We start from the raw sequence: 24,954 nt of genomic DNA on the forward strand, positions 1-24,954 counted from the left end.
AGGAATGGTGAGGGACAGGTGTTTGTGGAGGACAGGTCTGAGCATGTTATGAGCAGGGTTAGGCAGAGTTGGGCAAAGGCAGTCCCTGGAAACCAGGTTATTTCACCTGATTGGGGAAGCTGTGCAAGGGACAGTCCCACAATATCCAAGGCAGTCAAATATGTTTTACTAGAAGTGTTTTGGCTAATATGTGAATATTGCAAAAATGCTTCTATTCAAAACTGAAATACATTCATGTTCATTTCAGTTTTGTATTTTAAATCCATTTAAGCACAGGGTATACATAGGTTAAGTTAATACATTTTATGATTGAAGATGCACTAAAGATGACATTTAAATAGGAGTGGAAAGAGTTGATATGGCCTGATGAAATAATTTTAACTCATTTTACTCATGGCTTGATGATCAAAAACTAGCCAGCATGGAGAGAAATGACCCAATATTTTGTATATAATATAATGTAGGTTTCTCTGCACATCCAGAACCCTGCACAGCAACATAAACATCTCACAAACTAAAATTTGTGGGTTTAAAATTCTTTGAGGGACCTTGTGGTACTGAAGTAATTTCTTAGATCATCTCACCTGAATGGAAAGCTTTAGATCATTTGGCCCTCAGTCTTAAAGGGACATGAAACCCCACATTTTTCTTTCATGATTCCGATAAAGCAGTGGTTCCTAAACCAGTCCTTAGGACCCTACAACCAGTCCAATATTTTGGTATTACCCAGGTGTGTTTAAGGTGTTTTCCAAAAAAACAAAAAGACACAACTGGGTAATCCCTAAATCCTGGACAGGTTGTGGGGTCCTGAGGACTGGTTTAAGAACCACTGTGATAACGCACACAATTTTAACAACTTCCCAATTTACTTCTTTAATTTAATTTGCTTTAGTCTCTTGGTATCCTTTGTTGAAGGAGCAGTAATGCACTACTGGGTGCTAGCTGAATGATAATGGCAGGAAGAATATACGTGCAGCCACCAATCAGCAGCTTCTAAGCCTACCTACTGTAAGTACATTTTTTCAACAAAGGATACAAAAAGAGTAAAACAAATAAAATAGAAATACATTGGAAAGTTATTTAAAAGTGCATGCTCTATCTGAATAATGAAAGAAAAAAATTGGGTTTCGTGCCCCTTTAACTTGGGAATAAACAGATGTTTTTTATATGCTTTATAATATATATTTCTGTATTAATAGGAATTACATTTTCTTATTTATTTTTAGTATTTTTGTTCTTTTTTTGTTTGCGTTTGCATTTGTTTTTACAGCTGTACAATATAATAGCAAATACCTGGTGACTGTCTCTTTATATATGTTTTTCCTCTTCGCTATAAAATACCTTTTTGTTCCTTGTATTACAGAATATATAATTTTGCAAATCCATCTCCTCCCATTTTAAAAATGGTCTTCTGTTTATATTTGGGCATGGATAAAGCAGCCAATGATAGAGTGGACCAGAAAAGTTAGGCGTTTTAAAGCAGAATTAATTTGGTGCCTACAATAATGTTAAGGCACACACACAAAGAGGCAGTGATATTACCTCTAATGTCACAGTATTAAATTGTAAGAAAAAAAATACTAATGTAAGAAAATAAGTATGAGGGGCCCCTGCCCAGAGCCCGTTTTTTTGGGGGGCTAGCACAGTGGTGAGATTATCAGATGGTGCAATGTATATGTTGTATTAAGTTTATGAGAAGTGTTTATGGTATCAGGAGGTCTAATATTTTGTTCTTTATATAGGTATCACTGAATATAATATTGGCATAGGGGTGGACCATACAAGGGGCATGGCATACAAAGGTGGGGAATAAGGGCACTGGTCTGAGGGCCCCCACAAATTTATCTTGCCCAGGGCCCCGCAAATGCTAAGGTTGACCCTGATAACTTTAAACTGTTCAAAGGACTATTGAATGTTAGATAATGTGGGTTCAAAATTCTTAATGCTCAAAGCACTGGTAGGTAACACTGTATATAAAAGACTTACAATGATCTCATAAGAATTTAATTCTTGATAAAAAAGTTGAAAGAACACTAAGTGGGGGGGGGGGGGTGTTTGAGAGATTTATCCAAAACGATCTGATAAATGAGTTTATGTCATGAACTACATATGTACAGTATTTAATGGTGCATCAGCAGACTTTTACAAACAGCTAAGTCAGCGCCTTGGTTAATTGAAAAGAAATAAACCCTTAGACTCATAAAAGGCTCGCTTCCTCTTGATAGAATGTGTAAACCTTCTAAGGTACAGCATTTTCACAGTCAGAAGAGCATTTTCTCATTATTTTATTTTTCTTCCTCCTATAGTAGATGGTGGTTAGGTAAAAATAAATAATTACCCTTACTAAACAAAAGATGTAAACAAATAAGATTTTATTTTAAATGTTTGTTAACAAAAATTGCAATTGTTTTACTGATGACTAAATGTATTTATGATTTATAGATTTTGATATGTACCATCCTCTAATACTTAAAGGGACCGTAAACACCTTTTTTACATAAAGGGCCAGATTAAGAACGATATCGGGTTTTCGTGATCGTTTGCGCGCAGGTTAAATTGCGCTTTTATTACGCGTTGAAAGTAAATGCGATTGCTTGAGCGCAATCCCAATTTACGCTAAAATGATTACCGCGACTTCAGAGCTGTGATTAACTGTTTTGCGGAAATAAAAGTTGCACAAAACACATCAAAAATACATTACAAAGTACAGTTACACTCATAATAACCCCATCTAATAAAAATTATTTACAAAAAATACTGCACACAAAAGTTATAAGAGCTCAAACATATGAGGTCTCAGGTGTTAGAGAGAAAAAAGGCCGCAAAGTGCTTTAACATAGAGATACATACATATACATGTCTAAAATGTATACAGACATATATACACATAAATACATACAGTATGTACACACATATAGACATATAGAAATAAGTGCATTGGAGCCCTTTGCAGTTAAGTAGATGAAAACATGGAAATTAATATTTATGAAATTATTCATATTTAATAAAGGGTTATAATGTGTATTTACTGTAAATATTTCACATTCTAATGTTCTACACATAGGGGAATATTCTAAGTATTTATAAATAGATATTCCTATATATATATATATATATCTGATATCTATACCTATATAATCATGTATAGGTATGGATATATACTGTACCAAAATACTATGAGATATATTTAGAAATATGTATTTATGAATAAATAGAATATATTCTTCTATGCAAAGAACATTGGAATGTAAAATATTCATATTTTCATGTCAGTTAGCGCACTTGGGAACATGGGTTCGGGTTAGCGCACTTGAGAACATAAATTTCGGGTTAGCATGTGAGTAGGGTGTTTTTCCACTTTTTTTCTTCGTTGACTTCTATGAGGGAATAGGTTATCGCGTGCGATATTCTAGTTACGCTTGAAGTAAGCTGTTTGTGCGCATCAGGTTAGCGCTAGAGTACAAACTATTTACTTTCAATTCATAATACAAGATCAACCCAATGCGCGCAAAAAGTTTACTTTTAGTGCAATTAGCGCTCTAGCGTAAGAGCTAAATAGCGCTCCACTCGTAATCTTGCCCAAATTTTTTCATTATGAGCAATGATACAACATTGCAGTATATTTTCATTATCTATTTTGACCCGCCTTAATGTATTTTAGTTCAGAAAATTGTGGCTTTTCTAATTCTCAGAACTGGAAAAGCACACTACAGACATCTCAAGGCTAACCCTGCTACACATCTTTCCCTAATTGGCTTTACCAGATTGGAACTGCAAACCAACGCACTTTATACTAACATAATGATCATGGCTAGTCAGCATCCGACTCAAGCCCACATCGGCGACGCCAAATAAGGCAAGTGGTGGGAGGCATGTGGCTAATAAAAAATAATTTCAGCAAATAAGAAATTTAAATTTATTTTAAAAATTTTAGACTGTAATTTAAAGGTGTCTACTGTCCCTTTAATGCCCATAAGATTGTAATCTGGGCAATTAGGGTTTGAAGGTCTAGTGTTTGGCACAGAAACGTGTTATCTGGGGTAGGGTGCTACATGAGTAGAGCCAGGCAAATCTAGGAGAAATATATTTTTTATATATATGATGAACATTCTTAGGGGCTGTCAGCATTTATCATTGCACAAGCAGTTCTGGTGAACTGCTTGTGCAATACCGCCCCCTGCAGATTTGCGGCCGCTAGCAGGGGGTGTCAATCAACCCAATCGTATGAGATTGGGCGGATTGATGTCCGCAGCCTCAGAGGAGGCGTACGAGTTAAGAAGCAGCGGCCCCTGTGTCTGACCATGGAGTGAAAGGAGAAACCTTCATTTACCATTTTTATACATATCACAAGGACCTTTCTTTCAGTAGTAGTTAATCACTCTATAAATAGCTTAGCAGAACAATGGCCCTTATTTAATTTCATGCCTTATGTCTAACACTTAATAGCTCTAAAAAAATAATATAAAATGTGATGTAGCATTTAGGGGTGGAGTTTTCACAATATCTGTAAACTTTGACATTTAGAGGCATTCTGTGTTTGGTTCTGATGCCTTGAGTTAGTGATTATTATTGTTATAATAGTAAATAGTAATTATGTCATCCATGATGCCATGAACAAAGTTCTTAGAAGACTTACATTTCCTGCCTTTTGTGTATTCCATGGTATTTGTGCTTTTGAGAAAAAACAAATTAAAGACGTGAATTCTTGCACATGTGTGGTGGGAGCTGGTGCCTCAAAAAGAGTGCAGTAAAAAGTTGCTTAAAATTGCACGCTCTATCTAAATCATGAAAGTTTAATTTTGACTGAGGACATGAACAGTTCTCCAAGGCAAATTGGGTTAATACTAGCTAAACTATTTATTTGTTTATTATTTGTGGTTTATCATAAAAGGGACGGACACACCAGCTCTGGGTAAGCTGCCTATGTAATATTATATGGGTGCTGTTTATTCTGAGTGAGCTTCTCACAGCCCACTGGAGCTTATATCCAGGTTCTAGGAGAGCTACAGTTTAGTTAGAGCACACTCACCAGCATTATTAGAAGCAACCAAGAACTGGACTTCATTTCCTCACTAGCAGTTCTCAATTAAATGCTCAATTTTGTAAGTCTGCCCCAGGAGTGAACGTCATATACACATACATATATAAGTTGTTTATGTAACTTACTAGTCCTAAAGCCCGTTCACACGGGCCATTTTTTGCAGTACAGCAGTCCCACCCCTTACGCTCTCTTGTTCCCCCTCTCTTTTGCTCTATCTCTCCCCCCTCTCTTTTGCTCTCCCCCCTCTTTTGTGCTCTCTCCCCCTCTCTTTTGCTCTCTCTCTCGCTCCACCTCTCTTTTGCTCTTTCTACCCCCTCTCTTTGGCTCTTTCTATCCCCCCTCTCTTTTGCTCTCTCTCCCCTCTCTTTTGCTCTTTACCCTCTCTTTTTGCTTTCTCTTTCCCCTCTCTTTTTGCGCCCTCTCTTTTGCTTTCACTCCCCCTTCTCTCATTCGCGCTCTCTCTCTCCCCCTCACTTTTGCTCTCTCTTATCCCTCTCTTTTGCACTCTCTCTCCCCCTCTCTTTTGCACTCTCTTTCTCCCCTCTCTCTTTGGCGCACTACCTCCTCTCTTTTGCACTCTCTCTTTCTCTTTCCTCTTCTCTTTTGCGCTCTCTCTCTCCCCATCCCTCTCTTTTGCTCTGTCTTTCTCCCCATCCCTCTCTTTTGCTCTGTCTCTCTCCCCATCCCTCTCTTTTGCTCTCTCTCCCCATCCCTCTCTTTTGCTCTTTCTCCCCCTCTCTTTTGCGCTCTCTCTCTCCCCCCTCTCTTTTGCACGATCTCCCTCTCCCCCCTCTCTTTTGCGCTCTCTCTCTCCCCCTTCTCTTTTGCGCTCTCTCCCTCTCTCTTTTGCACTCTCTTTCTCCCCTCTCTCTTTTGCGCACTCTCTCTCCCCTTCTCTTTTGCACTCTCTCTCCCCCTCTCTTTTGCGCTCTCTCTCTCCCCCTCTCTTTTGCGCTTTCTAACTCTCCCCTTCCCTTTTGCGCTCTCTCTCTCTCCCCCCTCTCTTTTGCAATCTCTCCCCACTCTCTTTTGCTTTGTCTCTCTCCCCATCCCTCTCTTTTGCTCTGTCTCTCTCCCCATCCCTCTCTTTTGCGCTCTTTCTCCCCTCTCTCTTTGGCACACTACCTCCTCTCTTTTGCGCGCTCTCTCTCCCCATCCCTCTCTTTTGCTCTGTCTTTCTCCCCATCCCTCTCTTTTGCTCCGTCTCTCTCCCCATCCCTCTCTTTTGCTCTGTCTCTCTCCCCATCCCTCTTCTTTTGCTCTGTCTCTCTCCCCATCCCTCTCTTTTGCTCTGTCTCTCTCCCCATCCCTCTCTTTTGCTCTGTCTCTCTCCCCATCCCTCTCTTTTGCTCTTTCTCCCCCTCTCTTTTGCGCTCTTTCTCCCCTCTCTCTTTGGCACACTACCTCCTCTCTTTTGCGCTCTCTCTCTCCCCATCCCTCTCTTTTGCTCTGTCTCTCTCCCCATCCCTCTCTTTTGCTCTTTCTCCCCCTCTCTTTTGCGCTCTTTCTCCCCTCTCTCTTTGGCACACTACCTCCTCTCCTTTGCGCTCTCTCTCTCCCCATCCCTCTCTTTTGCTCTGTCTTTCTCCCCATCCCTCTCTTTTGCTCCGTCTCTCTCCCCATCCCTCTCTTTTGCTCTGTCTCTCTCCCCATCCCTCTTCTTTTGCTCTGTCTCTCTCCCCATCCCTCTCTTTTGCTCTGTCTCTCTCCCCATCCCTCTCTTTTGCTCTGTCTCTCTCCCCATCCCTCTCTTTTGTTCTTTCTCCCCCTCTCTTTTGCGCTCTCTCTCTCCCCCCTCTCTTTTGCGCTCTCTCTCTCCCCTCTCTCTTTTGCGCTCTCTCTCCCCCCTCTCTCTTTTGCGCTCTCTCTCCCCCCTCTCTTTTTTGCGCTCTCTCTCCCCCCTCTCTTTTGCTCTGTCTCTCTCCCCATCCCTCTCTTTTGCTCTGTCTCTCTCCCCATCCCTCTCTTTTGCTCTCTTTCTCCCCCTCTCTTTTGCGCTCTCTCTCTTCCACCTCTCTTTTGCACTCTCTCCCCCCTCTCTTTTGCGCGCTCTCCCTCTCCTCCCTCTCTTTTGCTCTCTCTCTCTCCCCCTTCTCTTTTGTTCTCTCTCCCCCTCTCTTTTGCGCTTTCTAACTCTCCCCTTCTCTTTTGCGCTCTCCCCCCTCTCTTTTGCGATCTTTCCCCACTCTCTTTTGCACGCTCTCTCTCCCCCCTCTCTTTTGTTCTGTCTCTCTCCCCATCCTTCTCTTTTGCTCTGTCTCTCTCCCCATCCCTCTCTTTTGCTCTGTCTCTCTCCCCATCCCTCTCTTTTGCTGTCTCTCTCCCCATCCCTCTCTTTTGCTCTGTCTCTCTCCCCAACCCTCTCTTTTGCTCTGTCTCTCTCCCCATCCCTCTCTTTTGCTCTGTCTCTCTCCCCATCCCTCTCTTTTGCTCTTTCTCCCCCTCTCTTTTGCGCTCTCTCTCTCCCCCCTCTCTTTTGCGTGCTCTCCCTTTCCCCCTCTCTTTTGCTCTCTCTCTCTCCCCCTTCTCTTTTGCGCTCTCTCCCCTCTCTTTCTCCCCTCTCTCATTTGCGCACTCCCCCCTCTTTTTTGCGCTCTCTCTCTCCCCTTCTCTTTTGCACTCTCTCTCCCCCTCTCTTTTGCGCTTTCTAACTCTCCCCCCTCTCTTTTGCAATCTCTCCCCACTCTCTTTTGCGCGCTCTCTCTCCTCCCTCTCTTTTGCTCTGTCTCTCTCCCCATCCCTCTCTTTTGCTCTTTCTCCCCGCCCCTCTTTTGCGCGCTCTCCCTCTCCCCCATCTTTTGCGCGCTCTCCCTCTCCCCCTCTCTTTTGCACTCTCTCTCCCCCTTCTCTTTTGCGCTCTCTCTCTCCACCCTCTCTTTTGCGCACTCCACCCTCTCTTTTGCGCTCTCTCCTCTTCTCTTTTGCACTCTCTCTCCCCCTCTATTTTGCGCTTTCTAACTCTCCCCTTCTCTTTTGCACTCTCTCTCTCCCCCCTCTCTTATGCGATCTCTCCCCACTCTCTTTTGCGCTCTCTCTCCCCCCTCTCTTTTGCTCTGTCTCTCTCCCCATCCCTCTCTTTTGCTCTGTCTCTCTCCCCATCCCTCTCTTTTGCTCTGTCTCTCTCCCCATCCCTCTCTTTTGCGCTCTCGCTCTCCCCATCCCTCTCTTTTGCGCTCTCGCTCTCCCCCTCTCTTTTGCGCTCTCTCTCCCCTCCCTCTCTTTTGCGCTCTCTCTCTCCCCCCTCTCTTTTGCGCTCTCTCTCTCCCCCCTCTCTTTTGTGCTCTCTCTCTCCCCCTCTCTTTTGCGCTCTCTCTCTCCCCCTCTCTTTTGCGCTCCCTCTCTCCCCCCCTCTCTTTTGCGCTCTCTGTCTCCCCTTCTCTTTTGCGCTCTCTCTCTCCCCCTCTCTTTTGCGCTCTCTCTCTCTCTCCCCCCTCTTTTTTGCTCTGTCTCTCTTCCCATCCCTCTCTTTTGCTCTGTCTCTCTCCTCCATCCCTCTCTTTTGCTCTTTCTCCCCCTCTCTTTTGCGCTCTCTCCCCCCTCTCTTTTGCGCTCTCTCTCTCCCCCTCTTTTTTGCTCTGTCTCTCTCCCCATCCCTCTCTTTTGCTCTGTCTCTCTCCCCATCCCTCTCTTTTGCTCTGTCTCTCTCCCCATCCCTCTCTTTTGCTCTGTCTCTCTCCCCATCCCTCTCTTTTGCTCTGTCTCTCTCCCCATCCCTCTCTTTTGCTCTTTCTCCCCCTCTCTTTTGCGCTCTCTCTCTCCCCCTCTTTTGCGCTCTCCCCCTCTCTTTTGCGCTCTCTCTCCCCCTCTCTTTTGTGCTCTCTCCCCCTTCTCCTTTTCGCTCTCTCCCTCCCCCCTCTCTTTGCGCTCTCTCTCTCCCCCTCTCTTTTGCGCTCTCTCTCCCCCTCTCTTTTGCGCTCTCTCCCTCCCCCCGCTTTTGCGCTCTCTCTCTCCCCCCTCTCGTTTGCGCTCTCTCCCCCTCTCTTTTGCGCTCTCCCCCCCCCTCTCTTTTGCGCTCTCTCTCTCCCCCCTCTCTTTTGCTCTCTCTCTCTCCCCCCTCTCTTTTGCGCTCTCTCTCCCCCCTCTCTTTTGCGCTCTCTCTCCCCCCTCTCTTTTGCGCTCTCTCTCTCCCCCTCTCTTTTGCGCTCTCTCCCCCCTCTCTTTTGCGCTCTCTCCCACCTCTCTTTTGCGCTCTCTTTCCCCCTCTTATTTTCTCACTCCCCCTCTCTTTTGTTCTCTCTCTCTTCCCTCTATTTTGCTCATTCCCCCGTCTCCCGCTCTTTCCCATCTATTTTGTTCTCTCCCCCTCTCTTTCTATCTCTCTCCCCTTCTCTTTCTATCTCTCTCCCCTCTATCCCTATCTCTCTCCCCTTTATCCCTCTCCCGTCGCTCACGCCCACTTTTGCCCGCATTGGCTGTTCAGGCTATAACGCATTCTAAAGTCAGTAGTTAAGAGTTTTATGGTACAACACCGTAGCATAAAACTCATAACTAAAGTGCTAAAAAGTACACCAACACCCATAAACTACCTATTAACCCCTAAACCAAGGCCCTCCCGCATTGCAAATACTAAAATAAAATTATTAACCCCTAATCTGCCGCTCCAGACATCGTCCCCACTATAATAAATATATTAACCCCTAAACCGCTGCACTCCCGCCTCGCAAACACTAGTTAAATAATATTAACCCCTAATCTTCCGCCCCTAACATCGCCGCAACCTACATTATATTTATTAACCCCTAATCTGCTGCCCCTAACATCGCCGCAACCTACATTATATTTATTAACCCCTAATCTGCCGCCCCAACATTGCCGACACCTACCTACATTTATTAACCCCTAATCTGCCGTCCCCAATGTCGCCGCCACTATAATAAATGTATTAACCCCTAAATCTAAGTCTAACCCTAACACCCCTTAACTTAAATATAATTTAAATAAATGTAAATAAAATTACTATCATTAGCTAAATTATTCCTATTTAAAACTAAATACTTACCTGTAAAATAAACCCTAAGCTAGCTACAATATAACCAATAGTTACATTGTAGCTATCTTAGGGTTTATTTTTATTTTACAGGCAAGTTTGTATTTATTTTAACTAGGTAGAATAGTTATTAAATAGTTATTAAAGGGACACTGAACCCAAATTTGTTCATTTAGAATTCAGAAAGAACATGCAATTTTAAGCAACTTTCTAATTTACTCAATTTTTCTTCATTCTCTTGCTATCATTTTTTGAAAAAGAAGGCATCTAAGCTTTTTTTGGTTTAAGTACTCTGGACAGTACTTTTTTATTGGTGAATTTATCCACCAATCAGCAAGGACAACCCAGGTTGTTCACCAAAAATGGGCCGGCATCTAAACTTGCATTTCAAATAAAGATACCAAGAGAATGAAGAAAATTTGATAATAGGAGTAAATTCGAAATTTGCATAAAATGTCATGCTCAATCTGAATCACGAAATTAAATTTTTGGGTACAGTGTCCCTTTAACTATTTAATAACTACCTAGCTAAAATAAAGACAAATTTTACCTGTAAAATAAAACCTAACCTAAGTTACACTAACACCTAACACTGCACTACAATTAAAAAAATTAAATACTATTAAATACATTAAATTAGCTAAATCACAAACCCCCCCACTAAATTACAGAAATTAAAAAACAAATTACAGATCTTTAAACTAATTACACCTAATCTAATAGCCCTATCAAAATAAAAAAAGCCCCCCCAAAATAAAAAAAACCCTAGCCTAAACTAAACTACCAATAGCCCTTAAAAGGGCCTTTTGCGGGCATTGTCCCAAAGAAATCAGCTCTTTTACCTGTAATAAAAAATACAAACAACCCCCCTAACAGTAAAACCCACCACCCACACAAACAATGGAAATCAGTCAGTGTTAAAGATGCAATAATTCCCACTTTAGAGAAATAAGATATACAGTATAAAGATGTAGGGATATTCGTGTAGGTATTAAATAGCCTCTATTGTAATTATTAACTGGTGTCTATTTAGGTACAGGATATATACATGAATGTATTTGTTTGATTTATACAGTTTCTGTAGAGTACCAAATGGTGTTTTGTTCAATCCTAAATTAGGAATGAGGTGAATGTGACTAGGAAATTCTCAGGAGATACATTTAGGGTTTTTCTACCCTAACATTGGCCACATAGACACTGACACCACATTCAAATATAATCCTCAATCTTTTGCTGATAAAGAAAAAATATTTCTCACAAGTTTTCCACTATTATGACAGTAGATGCTCATTCATCAGCCTTCAAAATGGTGACAACAAGAAACCCACAGACGTGCTCCAGACCGGAGAGAAGTGTACTGCCAGCAGCGACAACAAGAAATGCACAGACCAGCTCCATATAAGAGAGTAGTGTACTGCCAGTAGTGACAAGAAGAAACCACAGACCAGAGAGAAGTCTACTGCCAGCAACAAGTAATAAGCTACTCCAAAAAGATGACTGCAAAGCCAAAAGTAAGAGAGTGTTTCAAAAGGATGCTGCCTGCAAATCAAAGTCCTCACCATCTGCACAAGAAGGAAGCACATTTGCTGGGAAAAGACTTAGAAGAAAAGCCCAGACCAACTGTAGGTGAGAGAAGTTTCCAATATAATTGCTGCATCAACAAGAGCCTCTGTGAAACTACGGAAGTCATTAAGGAGAAAAGCTTTCTGAAAAGTAAAAGGACATTCCCACTTTATGCTTTATTAAATGGGAAAATAAGGGTTACAGAAGTTTATTTGCTGCTGCCAACCCCAACAGTGAGAAAGAGCCTCTGTGACATGGGTGATTACAGACATCATCAAGAAGGAAAGACTTGCAAAAAGAAAAGGAAGAAAAGAACATTACCATTTTCCAGGTGCCATGGTCAATGACTTATGAGAAGAAGTATTACAGAAGCTAAAGTGTTTCATGAGAAAGAGGCCTATATGGGTTTGTCGTGTCCAGTTTCTATGCTAAATTATTGCTTCACCTCACATGAACACATTACCATTGGTTTATATATATAAAATGGATCATTGTTAGTTTTGTAATTTTCTTTTAATAATTTAGATAGCGAAAATCATAAATAAATAGTAATTTAGGATTTCAACAGATAAGATACAAGCAATTACTCTAATAATGTGTGGCCAATCCAAAAATTTCTCATGGCCACAAGGGCGGAACTGTTACAGTATGAGTAATTTGCTAAATATGATCAACTTTTATATATGTATGTATGTATGTATGTGTGTGATGTAAATGCTTAGTGTTCAGCTTGCTGAAAGTTTCTCAAGGACACACCTGTTCATCATGGACAAGAATAAAGCAGTAAAATCCTTTAGTTAAAATAGTTTAGTGAAAAAGTCCAGAAGCCATGTGCGCAGCTGTCCAAAAGTCAGAAATAGCTAGAAGTGCAGAAATACAAAAATATATCTCAGAATTATACTAACCAATCACATTCAAAGGCTAACCCAAAATGGATACCCACCATTATCCATTTTGGGAAGTATTAGCTGAAGAGGCTTGTCATTTAAAAGGTATATAAGGTATAGGGAGAAGGAAGAGAGTAGTAGGAGAGTAGAGAGAGGAGAAAGGAAAGAGGTTACAAGCTCTTACTGGGCCTCAGAGGTAATTATATTATGCACTTATTTACTTTATAGCTATAAGGTTGTTTTTATGTCTGTTTGCATTTAATGTAAGAAATTGTATGCAGTTATGTCAATGTGTTTTATGTAATGTATTTAATGTAACTCATATTAATGGTACCATATAAAGAAGCATAGAATATGATATCGTGTGATCTAAGATTTTGGGTGCTGTGACTAATAAAGTTGTTATATTAAGCTGTGTTTCTCACAAGCAAATTCTTTCATAAATAATAGTTATTATTATTATTATTAATATAAATATTATATTCCAAAATCAATAATTAATCTTCAATATCAGCAATAATCTCCTTCAAATCAGGCCCCAATAGGGTCTGCCCCTTGAAGGGAGTGTTAAGCTGCTTCGATTTTGAAGTAACGTCAGCTGACCATGATTTAAGCCATAGCGCTCTGCGCGCCTGGATAGCAAAACCAGAATTCTTAGCCGTTAGTTTAGTCAAATGAACAATGGCATCAGAAACAAAAGAATTGGCTAGCTTAAGTGCTCTAAGCTTGTCAAGTATTTCATATAATGGAGTCGCTACCTGTAAAGCCTCTTCCAGAGACTCAAACCAGAACGCTGCAGCAGCAGTGACAGGCGCAATGCATGCAAGGGGCTGTAGGATAAAACCTTGTTGAAAAAACATTTTCTTAAGGTAACCCTCTAACTTTTTATCCATTGGATCTAAGAAAGCACAACTGTCCTCGACAGGGATAGTAATACGCTTTGCTAGAGTAGAAATTGCTCCCTCCACCTTAGGAACTGTCTGCCATAAGTCCCGTGTGGTGGCGTCTATTGGAAACATTTTTCTAAAAATAGGAGGGGGAGAGAACGGCACACCTGGTCTATCCCATTCCTTAGTAATAATTTCTGTAAACCTTCTAGGTATTGGAAAAACATCAGTGCACACCGGCACTGCATAGTATTTATCCAGTCTACACAATTTCTCTGGCACTGCAATTGTATCACAGTCATTCAGAGCAGCTAAAACCTCCCTGAGTAACACGCGGAGGTGTTCAAGCTTAAATTTAAATGTAGAAATATCAGAATCAGGTTGCATCATCTTCCCTGAGTCAGAAATATCACCCACAGAAAGAAGCTCTCCTCCTTCAGCTTCTGCATATTGTGAGGCAGTATCAGACATAGTTCTTAAAGCATCAGTATGCTCTGTATTTCGTCTAACTCCAAAGCTATCTCGCTTCCCTCTAAATACAGGTAGTCTGGCTAATACTGCTGACAGTGTATTATCCATGATGCCGCCATGTCTTGTAAAGTAAACGCTATGGGCGCCCTGGATGTACTTGGCGCCATTTGAGCGTGAGTCCCTTGAGCGGGAGTCAAAGGATCTGACACGTGGGGAGAGTTAGTCGGCATAACTTCCCCCTCGTCAGATTCCTCTGGTGATAAATTTTTTAAAGACAGAATATGATCTTTATTGCTTAAAGTGAAATCAGTACATTTGGTACACATTCTAAGAGGGGGTTCCACCATGGCTTTTAAACATAATGAACAAGGAGTTTCCTTTATGTCAGACATGTTTATACAGACTAGCAATGAGACTAGCAAGCTTGGAAAACACTTTAAATCAAGTTAACAAGCAAATATAAAAAACGGTACTGTGCCTTTAAGAGAAACAAATTTTGTCAGAATTTGAAAAACAGTGAAAAAAGGCAGTAAATCAAACGAAATTTGTACAGTGTGTATAATAAGCTAACAGAGCATTGCACCCACTTGCAAATGGATGATTAACCCCTTAGTTCAAAAAACAGATAAAAAAAAATGATATAGACGTTTTTTAACAGTCACACCAAACTACCACAGCCTTGCTGTGGGCCTACCTTCCCCAACAAATGGTTTTGGAAGCCTAAGAGCCCTTTAGAGATGTTCTATAGCATTCAGGGGACTCCTGGAGGAAGCTGGATGTTTCAGTCTGTAATAGTTAATGCGCAAAAAAACGCTAAACTAGGCCCCTCCCACTCATAGTAACACAGTGGAAAGCCTCAGGAAACTGTTTCTAGGCAAATTTAAGCCAACCATGTGGAAAAAAACTAGGCCCCAATAAAGTTGTATCACCAAATTATATATAAAAACGTTTAAACATGCCAGCAAACGTTTTATATTGTAAATATAAAAGAGTATTACCTCAGAAAGTAAGCATGATACCAGTCGCTATTAAATCACTGTATTCAGGCTTACCTTACATAAATTTGGTATCAGCAGCATTTTCTAGCCTTCACATCTTCTAGAAAAATATTAACTGCACATACCTCATAGCAGGATAACCTGCACGCCATTCCCCCGCTGAAGTTATCTCTCTCTTCAGTCATGTGTGAGAACAGCAATGGATCTTAGTTACAACCTGCTAAGATCATAGAAATCACAGGCAGATTCTTCTTTTTTCCTGCCTGGAACAAAATAGCACAACTCCGGTACTATTTAAAAATAATAAACTCTTGATTGAAGCAAAATAACAGCTACATTACACCACTTCTCTCTTACTACCTCCATGCTTGTTGAGAGTTGCAAGAGAATGACTGGATATGGCAGTGAGGGGAGGAGCTACTTCCTGTTGGGAATGAGAATATCCCACAAGTAATGGATGATCCGTGGACTGGATACACCTTACAAGAGAAACTGCTTGTTAGCACTGCACAGCTCATAACGAAAAACTCGTAATCTGGCCGATAGTTTTCTATAGCCAATACTGCTGTAAACAATTTCAGTATAGGTGGTGATTTCAACAGGCAAAAGCAGCTATGTCAATGACAAAATAAAGGCAAAGAGGCTGTATTTAAACCATTAATTACACTCCAGCAGATACAATGACTTGCTGTCAACCCATTAAAGGGGATAATTTTTTACAGCACAATGTCACTTTAATATTTATTTGCACCCTCCTTCTGATTCATATTTTGTACATTTTAAACTTCCTATAATGTTTAGTTGATTTTATTCTCCATTTTTAGGATTTTAAGTATCCTTTTATATTCATTCACAAACACTGAAATTCAAAAATTGTTACAAAACAAAGAATAAATCTAATATTCTTAACCTGGAAGTTCTTCATAAATGTCTTCACCGTCATGTTTATCTGGATGAATCTCAAATGATGTATTTGGAGAATTATCCTGTTTCACGTCGTCATATAGCTCATCGCCTTCACTGTCTAAAGAAAAAGAAACAGATTTGTAGAGTCATATAAAACCACACTCTATGTTGTAAAAACGGCGTGAGAGCTATCGCTGCTAAGGGGGTAAGTCGTGCAGCTATGGGCAGCAGATTGTAAATATATATGTGTATGCTTATATACATATATATCTTAGTTTTAATATGTGTATATACACATATTAACACATAAATATGTGTATATTAGCATATATATGTATTTACAGGGAACACACAGTTCCTATAGACCGCTATATAAAGGCACTTTTAACACCCCGCACCCGCCAACTTTAACCCCTCATAACTGCTTTTTGCAGTTTGTTTTATTAAAAGAAATTGCTAAATTAATTTAAAAAATACTACTTTTTTAATAAAAAAAGAATATTCTTTATTTTGGGGGCAATTTGGGGTTATTTTGAAAATTAACCAGAACTCAAGGGTAGCAATAACCAGCCACTTGTAATGGCTGGTTATTTATTGTGCGCCCACAAATGGGGGAATTCACCTGTTTACAGGCGCACAATAAATTAGTGCTCCACTTGTAATCTAGCCCTGTATATTTTATTTATACACACACATACGAAGGCGGGAAAAATATTTTTACAAGTAAGCTAAAAAATGCATTTCCTAAATTTAGAGATTGTAGGGACTGTCCGATTAATTTAGCCATTTAAGATTCATAAGCATTTGAAAACTGGAATAATGTAGAATACATGAAAAAACCTAAACTATAGCTACTCAGTGTCTGACACTATCAATATGCATGAAACTTTACAAAGTTCCCCATGAGCTAGCAAGTTTCACAATATTGCACATTATATAGCCTCAATATTGTATACATTTATGATTATGCAACACTTTGGATCAATCTGAAAGTGGATCAATCTGCCTTTAATTAAAACCATTTATTTTAAGTCTTGTATAAAAAATGTTGACAAGAAAAGAAAAAAACATAAATTATGCTTACCTGATAATTTAATTTCCATCTCTGGGAGGAGAGTCCACTGCTTCTTTCATTACATGTGGTAATTAAGAACCTGGAGGAGGCAAAGACACCCCAGCCAAAGGCTTAAATACCAACCCCACTCCCCTCATCCCCCAGTCATTCTGCCAAGGGAACAAGGAACAGTAGGAGAAATATCAGGGTATAAATCTTAATGGGAGGAGAGTACACTACTTCATTCATTACTTGTGGGAACAAATACCCAAGCTCTAGAGTACACTGAATTAAAAAAAACGGGAGGGTAAAAGGATGTGGACCCTATACTGAGGGCACCACAACCTGCAGAACTTTTCTCCCAAAAGCTGCTTCCACCGAAGCAAAAACATCAAATTTGTAAAATTTTGCAAAAGTATGTAAAGAGGACCAAGTAGCTGCCTTACAAATCTGCTCCATAGAAGCCTCGTTCTTAAAGGCCCAAGAAGAGGCCACAGCTCTAGTTGAATGAGCAGTAATCCTCAGAGGAGGCTAATGTCCCACTGTCTCAATGCGAAACGGAGGACACTTCTTAGCCAAAAAGATAAGTAAGTCGAAGAGGCCCTCTGACCCCCACTCTTCACGGAAAGAGAACAAATAGAGAAGGAAGTTTGTCTAAATTCCTTTGTCGCCTGAAGATAGGACTTCAAAGCACAAACTAAATCCATAAGTACGTTGAAAACGTTCCTTTGACGATGAAAAAGTAGGACATAGGAAAGGAACCACAATCTCTTGACTAATGTTGCGAATTGACACAACCTTAGGAAGAAAACCTAACTTGGTTAGTAGAACAGCCTTATTAGCATGGAAAGCCAGATAAGGAGGGATGCTTTGCAAGGCAGTAATCACAGATATTCTGCGTGCAGAAGCAATAGCCCGTAGAAAAGAAACCTTCCAAGACAATAATTTAATGTCTAACGGAGCCCGTTCAAAACCTAAATAACAAGATTTAAACTCCAAGAAGGAGCAATAGATCCAAACACAGGTCTGATCCTAGCAGAACCTTAACAAGTGACTGCACATCAAGAAGCTCAGCGAATCTCTTGTGCAGTAACACAGACAGGGCCAAAATCTGTCCCCTCAGGGGACTTGCAGAAAAGCCCTTCTCCAGTTCATCCTGGAGAACAGAAAAAGTAGGTCCTCCACACCTTATGATAGATGCGACGAGCAACCAGCTACAAGCTTGAATGAGAGTAAAAATAACACTCTCTTGGCTAGGACTATGCGTTAAATTTCCACGCAGTCAGCATCAGAGATCTAGACATAGATAAACAAAGAGACCTTGGTCAGCAAATCGCTGCGACAAGTTAACTTCCAAGGAGGAGATAACGACAACCCCACTAGTCCGCAAACCATATCCTTCACGGCCAAGAAGGAGCAATCAGTATCACTGACCCCTGCATGATTCAAACCACTACACTAGGAAGTAGTGGTAACGGCTGGAAAAGATAAATTGAATTGAACCTCCAAGGCACTGCTAATGCATCTGTCAGCTCCGCCTGAGGATCCCTGTACCTCAACCCATATCTGGGTAGCTTGGTATTGAGACGTCATAAGATCTTCCTCTGGCAAATCTCTGCAAACACTCGGGATGGAGAGACCGTTCCCCCGGATGAAAGGATTGTCTGCTGAGGAAATCCGCTTGCCAGTTGTCCACACCCAGAATGTTTATTGCTGACAGCGAACAAATGTGGGTCACCGCCCACTCAAAAATCCTAGATACTTCCCTCATAGCTAGGGAGCTTCTCATTCCCCCCTGATGGTTGATTTAAGCCACAGGGGATATATTATCTGATTGGAATCTGATAAACTGGGATGAACCCAGCAGAGGCCAAGCCTTCAGAGCATTGTATTTTTTGCCCGAAGATCCAAAATGCGATCGGGAAGGAGCATTTCCTCCTGAGTCCATAGGCCCTGTGCCTTCCTGGCACCCCAAACAACTCCCCATCCTGACAAACACGCAACCGTAGTCACAATCACCTCGGATGGTTTGAGACGGACATCCCTTGGGACAAGAGATCCGGACAAAAACACCAAGAGAGAGAATCTCTTGATCAGTTGTCCAGAGAAATCTGTTGAGGTAGATCCGAATGATGCTGATATTGCACCTGGTGGTGCTTCACCTCTTGTAAGTGCAACCTTTAAATATTCTATCTTCCTGGTCTAAACGTTACTGGGCTATGTTTTTGTGCCTTTTTTCCTTCCAGGACTTAACAAATAGGCCATTTTAAGGATTATCTGGATTTGGATCTCTAGCTGGTGGTGACGTGAGCTGGACCACGTATTTAGTTCCAGTCTGCTACAATAGCACCATATGGGTGCGCCTCACTTGTGAGTATATTCTATCCTGTATGTGTTGGTGCCCTGATGTTACTAGGCCATGTTTGGCGCCTCTGTTTCTCTTCTCTTTTTAGATCCAAATGATCACCATTCCACTGCTTCAACATGTGCAGTTGCAACAGTCTGAGGTGAAACCTGGCAAAGGAAATGATGTCCATGCTGGACACCATAAGACCAATCACCTCCATACACCGAGCCACAGATGGCCTTAAAGAGGTCTGTAGGGAAAGACATGTTGAAGCTAGTCTGCAACGTCTCTGGTTTTCTAGGAATATTTTCATGTCTATGGAGACTATTATAGTACCCGAGAATTCTACCCCGGTACTTGATACAAAAGAACTCTCCCTAGATTTATCTTCCATCCATGGGATTGAAGAAGACAGAGGAGAAATTCTGAATGGTCCACTCTCTGAAAAATTTCTTGGAGAATGCTGCGTTGGCTGGGAATCAAACCTGGCCGGGTCAACTACTTGGAAGGCAGCTATGCTCACCACTATACTAGCTAGACCAAACAGAAGATCAATAAACTGGAAGTGCTGGTCCAAGGAACGCAAACCTCAGGAATTGGAAGTAGTCCTTGAGGATTGGTACGTGAAGGGAGCATCCTTCAGATCTATAGTGGTCATGAACTGCCCTTCTCTAATGAGGGGAGGAATGGACCTATTGTCTCCCTCTTGAACGAGGGGACTTTAAAAACTTGTTTAAGCACTTTAGGTCCAAATCGGACAGAAAGTTCCCTCCTTCTTTGGGACCATGAAAAGGTTTGAATAGTATCCCAAACCTCTCACAGTGATAGGCACCGGGACAATAACTCCTAAGAGTACAGATTCCGTACGCACCCCAGAAAGGCTTCCCTCCTTTCTGGTCAGGAAGACAGAAGAGAGAGGAGGAAACCGCCCTTGGGTGGCAGAGACTTGAAACCTATCTTGTAACCCTGAGCAATGACCTCCAGGACCCATGGATCCTGCATGTCCCTGAACCAAGCAACTGTAAAGAGTGACAGTCTGCCCCCTATACGATCCAGAAGAGGAATGGGCTTCTTGCTCTGCTTGGATTTATTCCAGGACTGATCCGGCTTCCAAGAGCTCTTGGTTTGCTCAGGCTTAGTGGAGGACTGCTAACATGGGCTTTATCAAAACGAGAAGAACGAAAATTGTCCCTTAGACTCGTTTATATTCTCTTGCGGGTAGAAGGGCACCCTTGCCCCCTGTGACCATGGAGATAATTGTGTCCAGGCCTAGACCAAACAAAATCATTCCCTTAAAGGGGAGGGAAAGAAGTCTAGACTTAAAAGTCATATCCGCAGACCATGACTTCAGCCAGAGCCCGACGGGCCTAAACAGAAAAAGCTGAAGCCTTAGCATTCAGGCGATAATCTGCCTAATAGCATCACAGGTAAAAGAATTAGCAACCCTCAAGGCCGTTAATCTTTCTTGAGTAACGTCAAGGAAACCTCTCCACCCCGATAAAATCCCATAAGAAATCATACCCGAAGGTAGTTTCTCCAGCAACGGCTGCCTCTGGTTGAAACAAATATCCCGTATGTTGAAAACAACTTTCTTAACAGAGTTTCCATCCTTTATCCATGGGCTCTTAAAACGAAGAGCTATCCTCAAACGGGACAGTAAAACATTTAGCAAGGGTGAAAATAGCGCCATCCCTTTTAGGGACGGGACCTCGCAACTCCTTTGAGAGTCCAGGACCGGGAACGATTTGTTAAAGGGAGAAGAGAGGAACAATCCAGTCCCATTCATTCCTAATAATGTTCACCATCTAACAGGAGCAGGGAAGGATAAGGATAATTGTTCTCAATTCTATCCTATTTAGAAATCAAAGGTTCCTCAGGCAATTCGGCCACTGGAACCTCTGAATTCGCCAAAACTTCCTTTAGAAGAAAGCACAAATTCCTAAAACTAAAGTCTGTTTCCTCCGCAGCCGGAGGTTTAGAGGCAGCAGACTCCGACCCAGAATTTTCATACTCTGAAGTCTCAGAAAGAACTTCATCCTTGGATAACCCTATCAGTTAAATCCAATAAATTATCTGATGTACTCTGGAGTGCAATATGTAACCTTTCACTTGCACTTAGCAGGGCGAGGTAAAGCATTAAAGGCCACAGACACCGCCGTCTGAGCTGTGCAGTAATGTCTGGTGAAAAAAGGCCCCCTACAAATGGAGGATCAGCAATGCTACAGGAAACTGCATGTGTAGAGGGATAAACATGTAGGGTACGCACCTCATTGAACGACAACTCCTCAGAAGTGGACGGCTCAGTGGTATCAAACATGTTTGATATTATCACATTATCAAGGCATATGGAACATAATTGGGGGGCTGGAACTAAGGCCTCCTCACAATATAAACAGGAATTACTCTTTAGGAATAGAGGGAGTGCCCTCTAAGTAACAGAATCCTCCATCGCTAGTGCAATAACCGGAGAACTAGAGAAACAAAACATCTTATTTTATTCAAAAAATCTGCACCTTTATATCCCAATGGCTGGGGCACTCACCACCTCCTATGACCCAGACAGTACAGAGAGTTAGGGCTCCTCTCTGATAGACACCCGGTCAGGAAAGAGGGAAAGAATCACATGGTGCACAATGCAGGACCATCCCTGCTATGAGAAAAAGCGCGCCAAGCTTGTAAGCTGCATGGCTCTCAAAGTGAAAGTGAAACCTGTATATTTTATAACAGCCTATGAGCCCATAACATCTCACACATAAAGCAGCATAACATCAAATAAACATATAAGATTATTCCCCACTGTTCAATAATCCCCTTCAGGAGATATTAACCCTTGATTCTATACAGATAAAAGGAGTCACACTGTGACCCTGTCTTCTAGCATTATCATACATGTATAAAAAATGAAACAATCTTACCAGAATCTATGCTGTGGAACAGGAACATGGCTTTCAAGTGTGACAGGTTAGTAGCATCGCTCCTGACATGAACTTGAGAGCAGAAAGCAGGCAGCGAAACTCGTCAATGCTGATTGCTTATGGAGCTGTTAATCTGAGTCGGGATGTTTTCACAGAAAGACTCTCCCTGCATCTCTAACTTTCACCCATGCTCTCACTGAGAGGCTGACAAGACTACTTAAAACTCCAGTCCCATTGTGAAGAGTACTACCATCCATAAGAGACTACTCCGAATCTTCCGACACTTCTCTGCCAACCTCCTGTGATGAAAGGCAAAAAATGAATGGGGGATGAGGGGAGTGGGGGAGGTATTTATGTATTTGGCTGGGGTGTCTTTGCCTCCTCCTGGTGGCCAGGTTCTTAGTTCCCACCAGTAATGAATGAAGCAGTGGACTCTCCTCCCATTAAGATGGAAATATGTCTTCTGCTGGAATTCAAAATAATATATTTTTTGATTATTAAACATATTGGTCCAAATGGCAGCCCACCTTTTGCATTCAGTTGTACAGATACTCTAAAAGTAAGAGCAATGGTCTGTTTAATATACTAATAAGAGTATACCCTGTAGGACCCTATTTCATATGCTTTTGCGGGTGACGCCGGTTTTTGCTCGATTTTGGTATTAGATATACGGCAAAGCATAATAGTTACGCGCGTATATTTCACCCGTCGCCTGCAATTTTTACTCCCATAAGTTAACATGGGACCGTGTTGCAAATCGGTATCCAATATTCAGCGCAAGGACTTAAGTGGCGAAAATGGATTAACTTAAATCTTACTCCATTTTCCCCTCGCCTTACTAAGGCAGCTGCAGCAGGCCTTGCACTGAGTATGGGAGCACCGTAACTCTCGAAACTGCCTGCAAAAATAAACACCTAACGCATGCGCAATATCAATCTATTCAAATCAGCCAATAGAATTTCAGTAGCTCTCATCCTATTGGCTGATTTGAACAGCCAATAGGATTTGAGTAGCTCTCATCCTATTGGCTGATTTGAATTTGAAGAATCAAATCAGCCAATAGGAATTTAAGGGATGCCATTTTTAATCGTGTCCCTTGAATTCACTATCCAGTGTATGGTCTGCGATCGTACGAAGAGGATCCTCCACGCTCCATGACTCCGCGGTTGCCGGTCTTCAGTTCCAGGATCGCCGGTCTTCAGTTCCAGGATCGCCGGTCTTCAGTTCCAGGCTCGCCGGTCTTCAGCTCCGCGGTCATCCGTCTTCAGCTCCGCCCTCTGCTCCGCGCCGGATTGTTCCTGGAAGAAGAAAGAAGAGGTTGCCGATTGGAAGAAAACTTCACCTCATGGGACAGGACCTTCTCCGCCAGACTTCAGGAGTGGTTTATTTATTTAGATTAGGGTGGGCATTTTGTAAAAGAGCTAAATGCCCTTTTAAGGGAAATACCCAACGAATGCCCTTTTCAGGGTAATGAGTAGTTTAGGGTTTTTAGTGTTAGGTTTTTGTTTTTGTTTTGTTTTTTAATTATATTTTTATTTATTTTCAAATCATAAACAAAAACAAAATCACATACAAAAACCAATACAGGAACAATACAGATTACAAACAAATTTGTATGGTCCTACTTTGTTAGGCCCAAATAGATGTCCAAGCCCGATTCCAGGGCCCTCCCCGAACAGTCCGGGTGAAACCTGACCATTCCATTAGTGCTTGTGTAATTAGGTTAACAGTTTCTCCTTGAAATTTAAAGATCTTCTGGATGTATATGTAACCTAGTCTGCTAACTACAGACTGTAATAAGGAGGCCCCCATTGGCACAGTTCTGTATGTATTGTCCAGCATTTTAAGACTGAGGTTTCTGGGAACCATTTGTGGATCTCCACTCATTAATGTCAGGAATGTTAGATGTCTTCCAGTTCCTGGGGATCATTTGCTTAGCCGCGTTAACCAGTATAAGAAATAACTGCCTTTTAATCTTGCATGTGAGTTGCGGAGATTCATATAGATAAATTACCTCTAAAGTGGGTGAAAGTTGAGCGTGTAGAATTGTATTAATCTCATCAAAGATTTTTCCCCAGAAGACATTAATTGGGTCACACCTCCACCATATATGAATCATATTACCAATTTGATCCCCGCATCTCCAACAAATGTTAGAACATTTTCTGAAAATATGTTTAAGTTTTGAAGGAGTTAAGTACCATCTCATGAATACTTTTATATTTGTTTCTTTAGCTCTAGATGAATGCGCAGATTTCAAAAGATGGCGAAATCTGTTATACCATTTCTTAGAAGAAGTGTGCGTACCCAATTCTTTATCCCAACTTTTTGTATATGTAGGGAGGCTAGAAAACCTGTTCTCAAGGACTAACTTGTATAGTGCGGATATAGACTTCTGGGATTTCCTGTCATAGATACAGGCCTGTTCAAATTGTGATGGGGATCTTGTAAGATCAGATTTAAATCTGTGGGAATAAATGAAATGTCTAGTTTGGTGATATCTAAACCAAGATGCAAAAAACGGGATTTCCATGTCATTTAGCCGTTGTTTTGACTTAAATTTACCTTTTTCTAAAATTGCATAAATGGGGATATGAGAAGCAAGTGTAATGTCAGTCTGTGTATGTTCTTTAAGGCCTGGAGGAAAATCTTGGTTTACTAGTAATTGTGGGAGAGGGGAGAATTTAATTGAAATGTTTTTATATGTTTTTAAGATGTGTAGCCAGTCCTTCCACGTTTCATTTGTGCTTGAGAGTTGGGAAATGACCGAGTGTTTCATAGTTGGCAGGTCCCAGCAGCATCCGCCTAGGTGCCTTACCGCTGCCAGGGAGTGTTCTAACTGTACCCAACCTTTGGAATTTATTTTGTTATAGCTGCACCACTCTGCCATTCTCTGAA

At 41.5% G+C, this 24,954-nt stretch overlaps 1 protein-coding gene across 1 annotated transcript in view; it reads right to left on the minus strand.

Annotated features, from left to right (window-relative positions):
* SKAP2 (src kinase associated phosphoprotein 2) overlaps nt 1-24,954 on the minus strand; it is a 560,398-nt gene that overhangs the window by 156,341 nt on the left and 379,103 nt on the right. The window contains exon 9 of the mRNA XM_053714166.1: nt 15,745-15,858. Coding sequence (XP_053570141.1) covers nt 15,745-15,858 — 114 coding nt within the window. The remainder of the gene's footprint in view (nt 1-15,744; nt 15,859-24,954) is intronic.

This window comes from Bombina bombina, chromosome 5 (genome assembly GCF_027579735.1).
Source record: "Bombina bombina isolate aBomBom1 chromosome 5, aBomBom1.pri, whole genome shotgun sequence".
NCBI classification, from domain to species: Eukaryota; Metazoa; Chordata; class Amphibia; order Anura; family Bombinatoridae; genus Bombina; species Bombina bombina.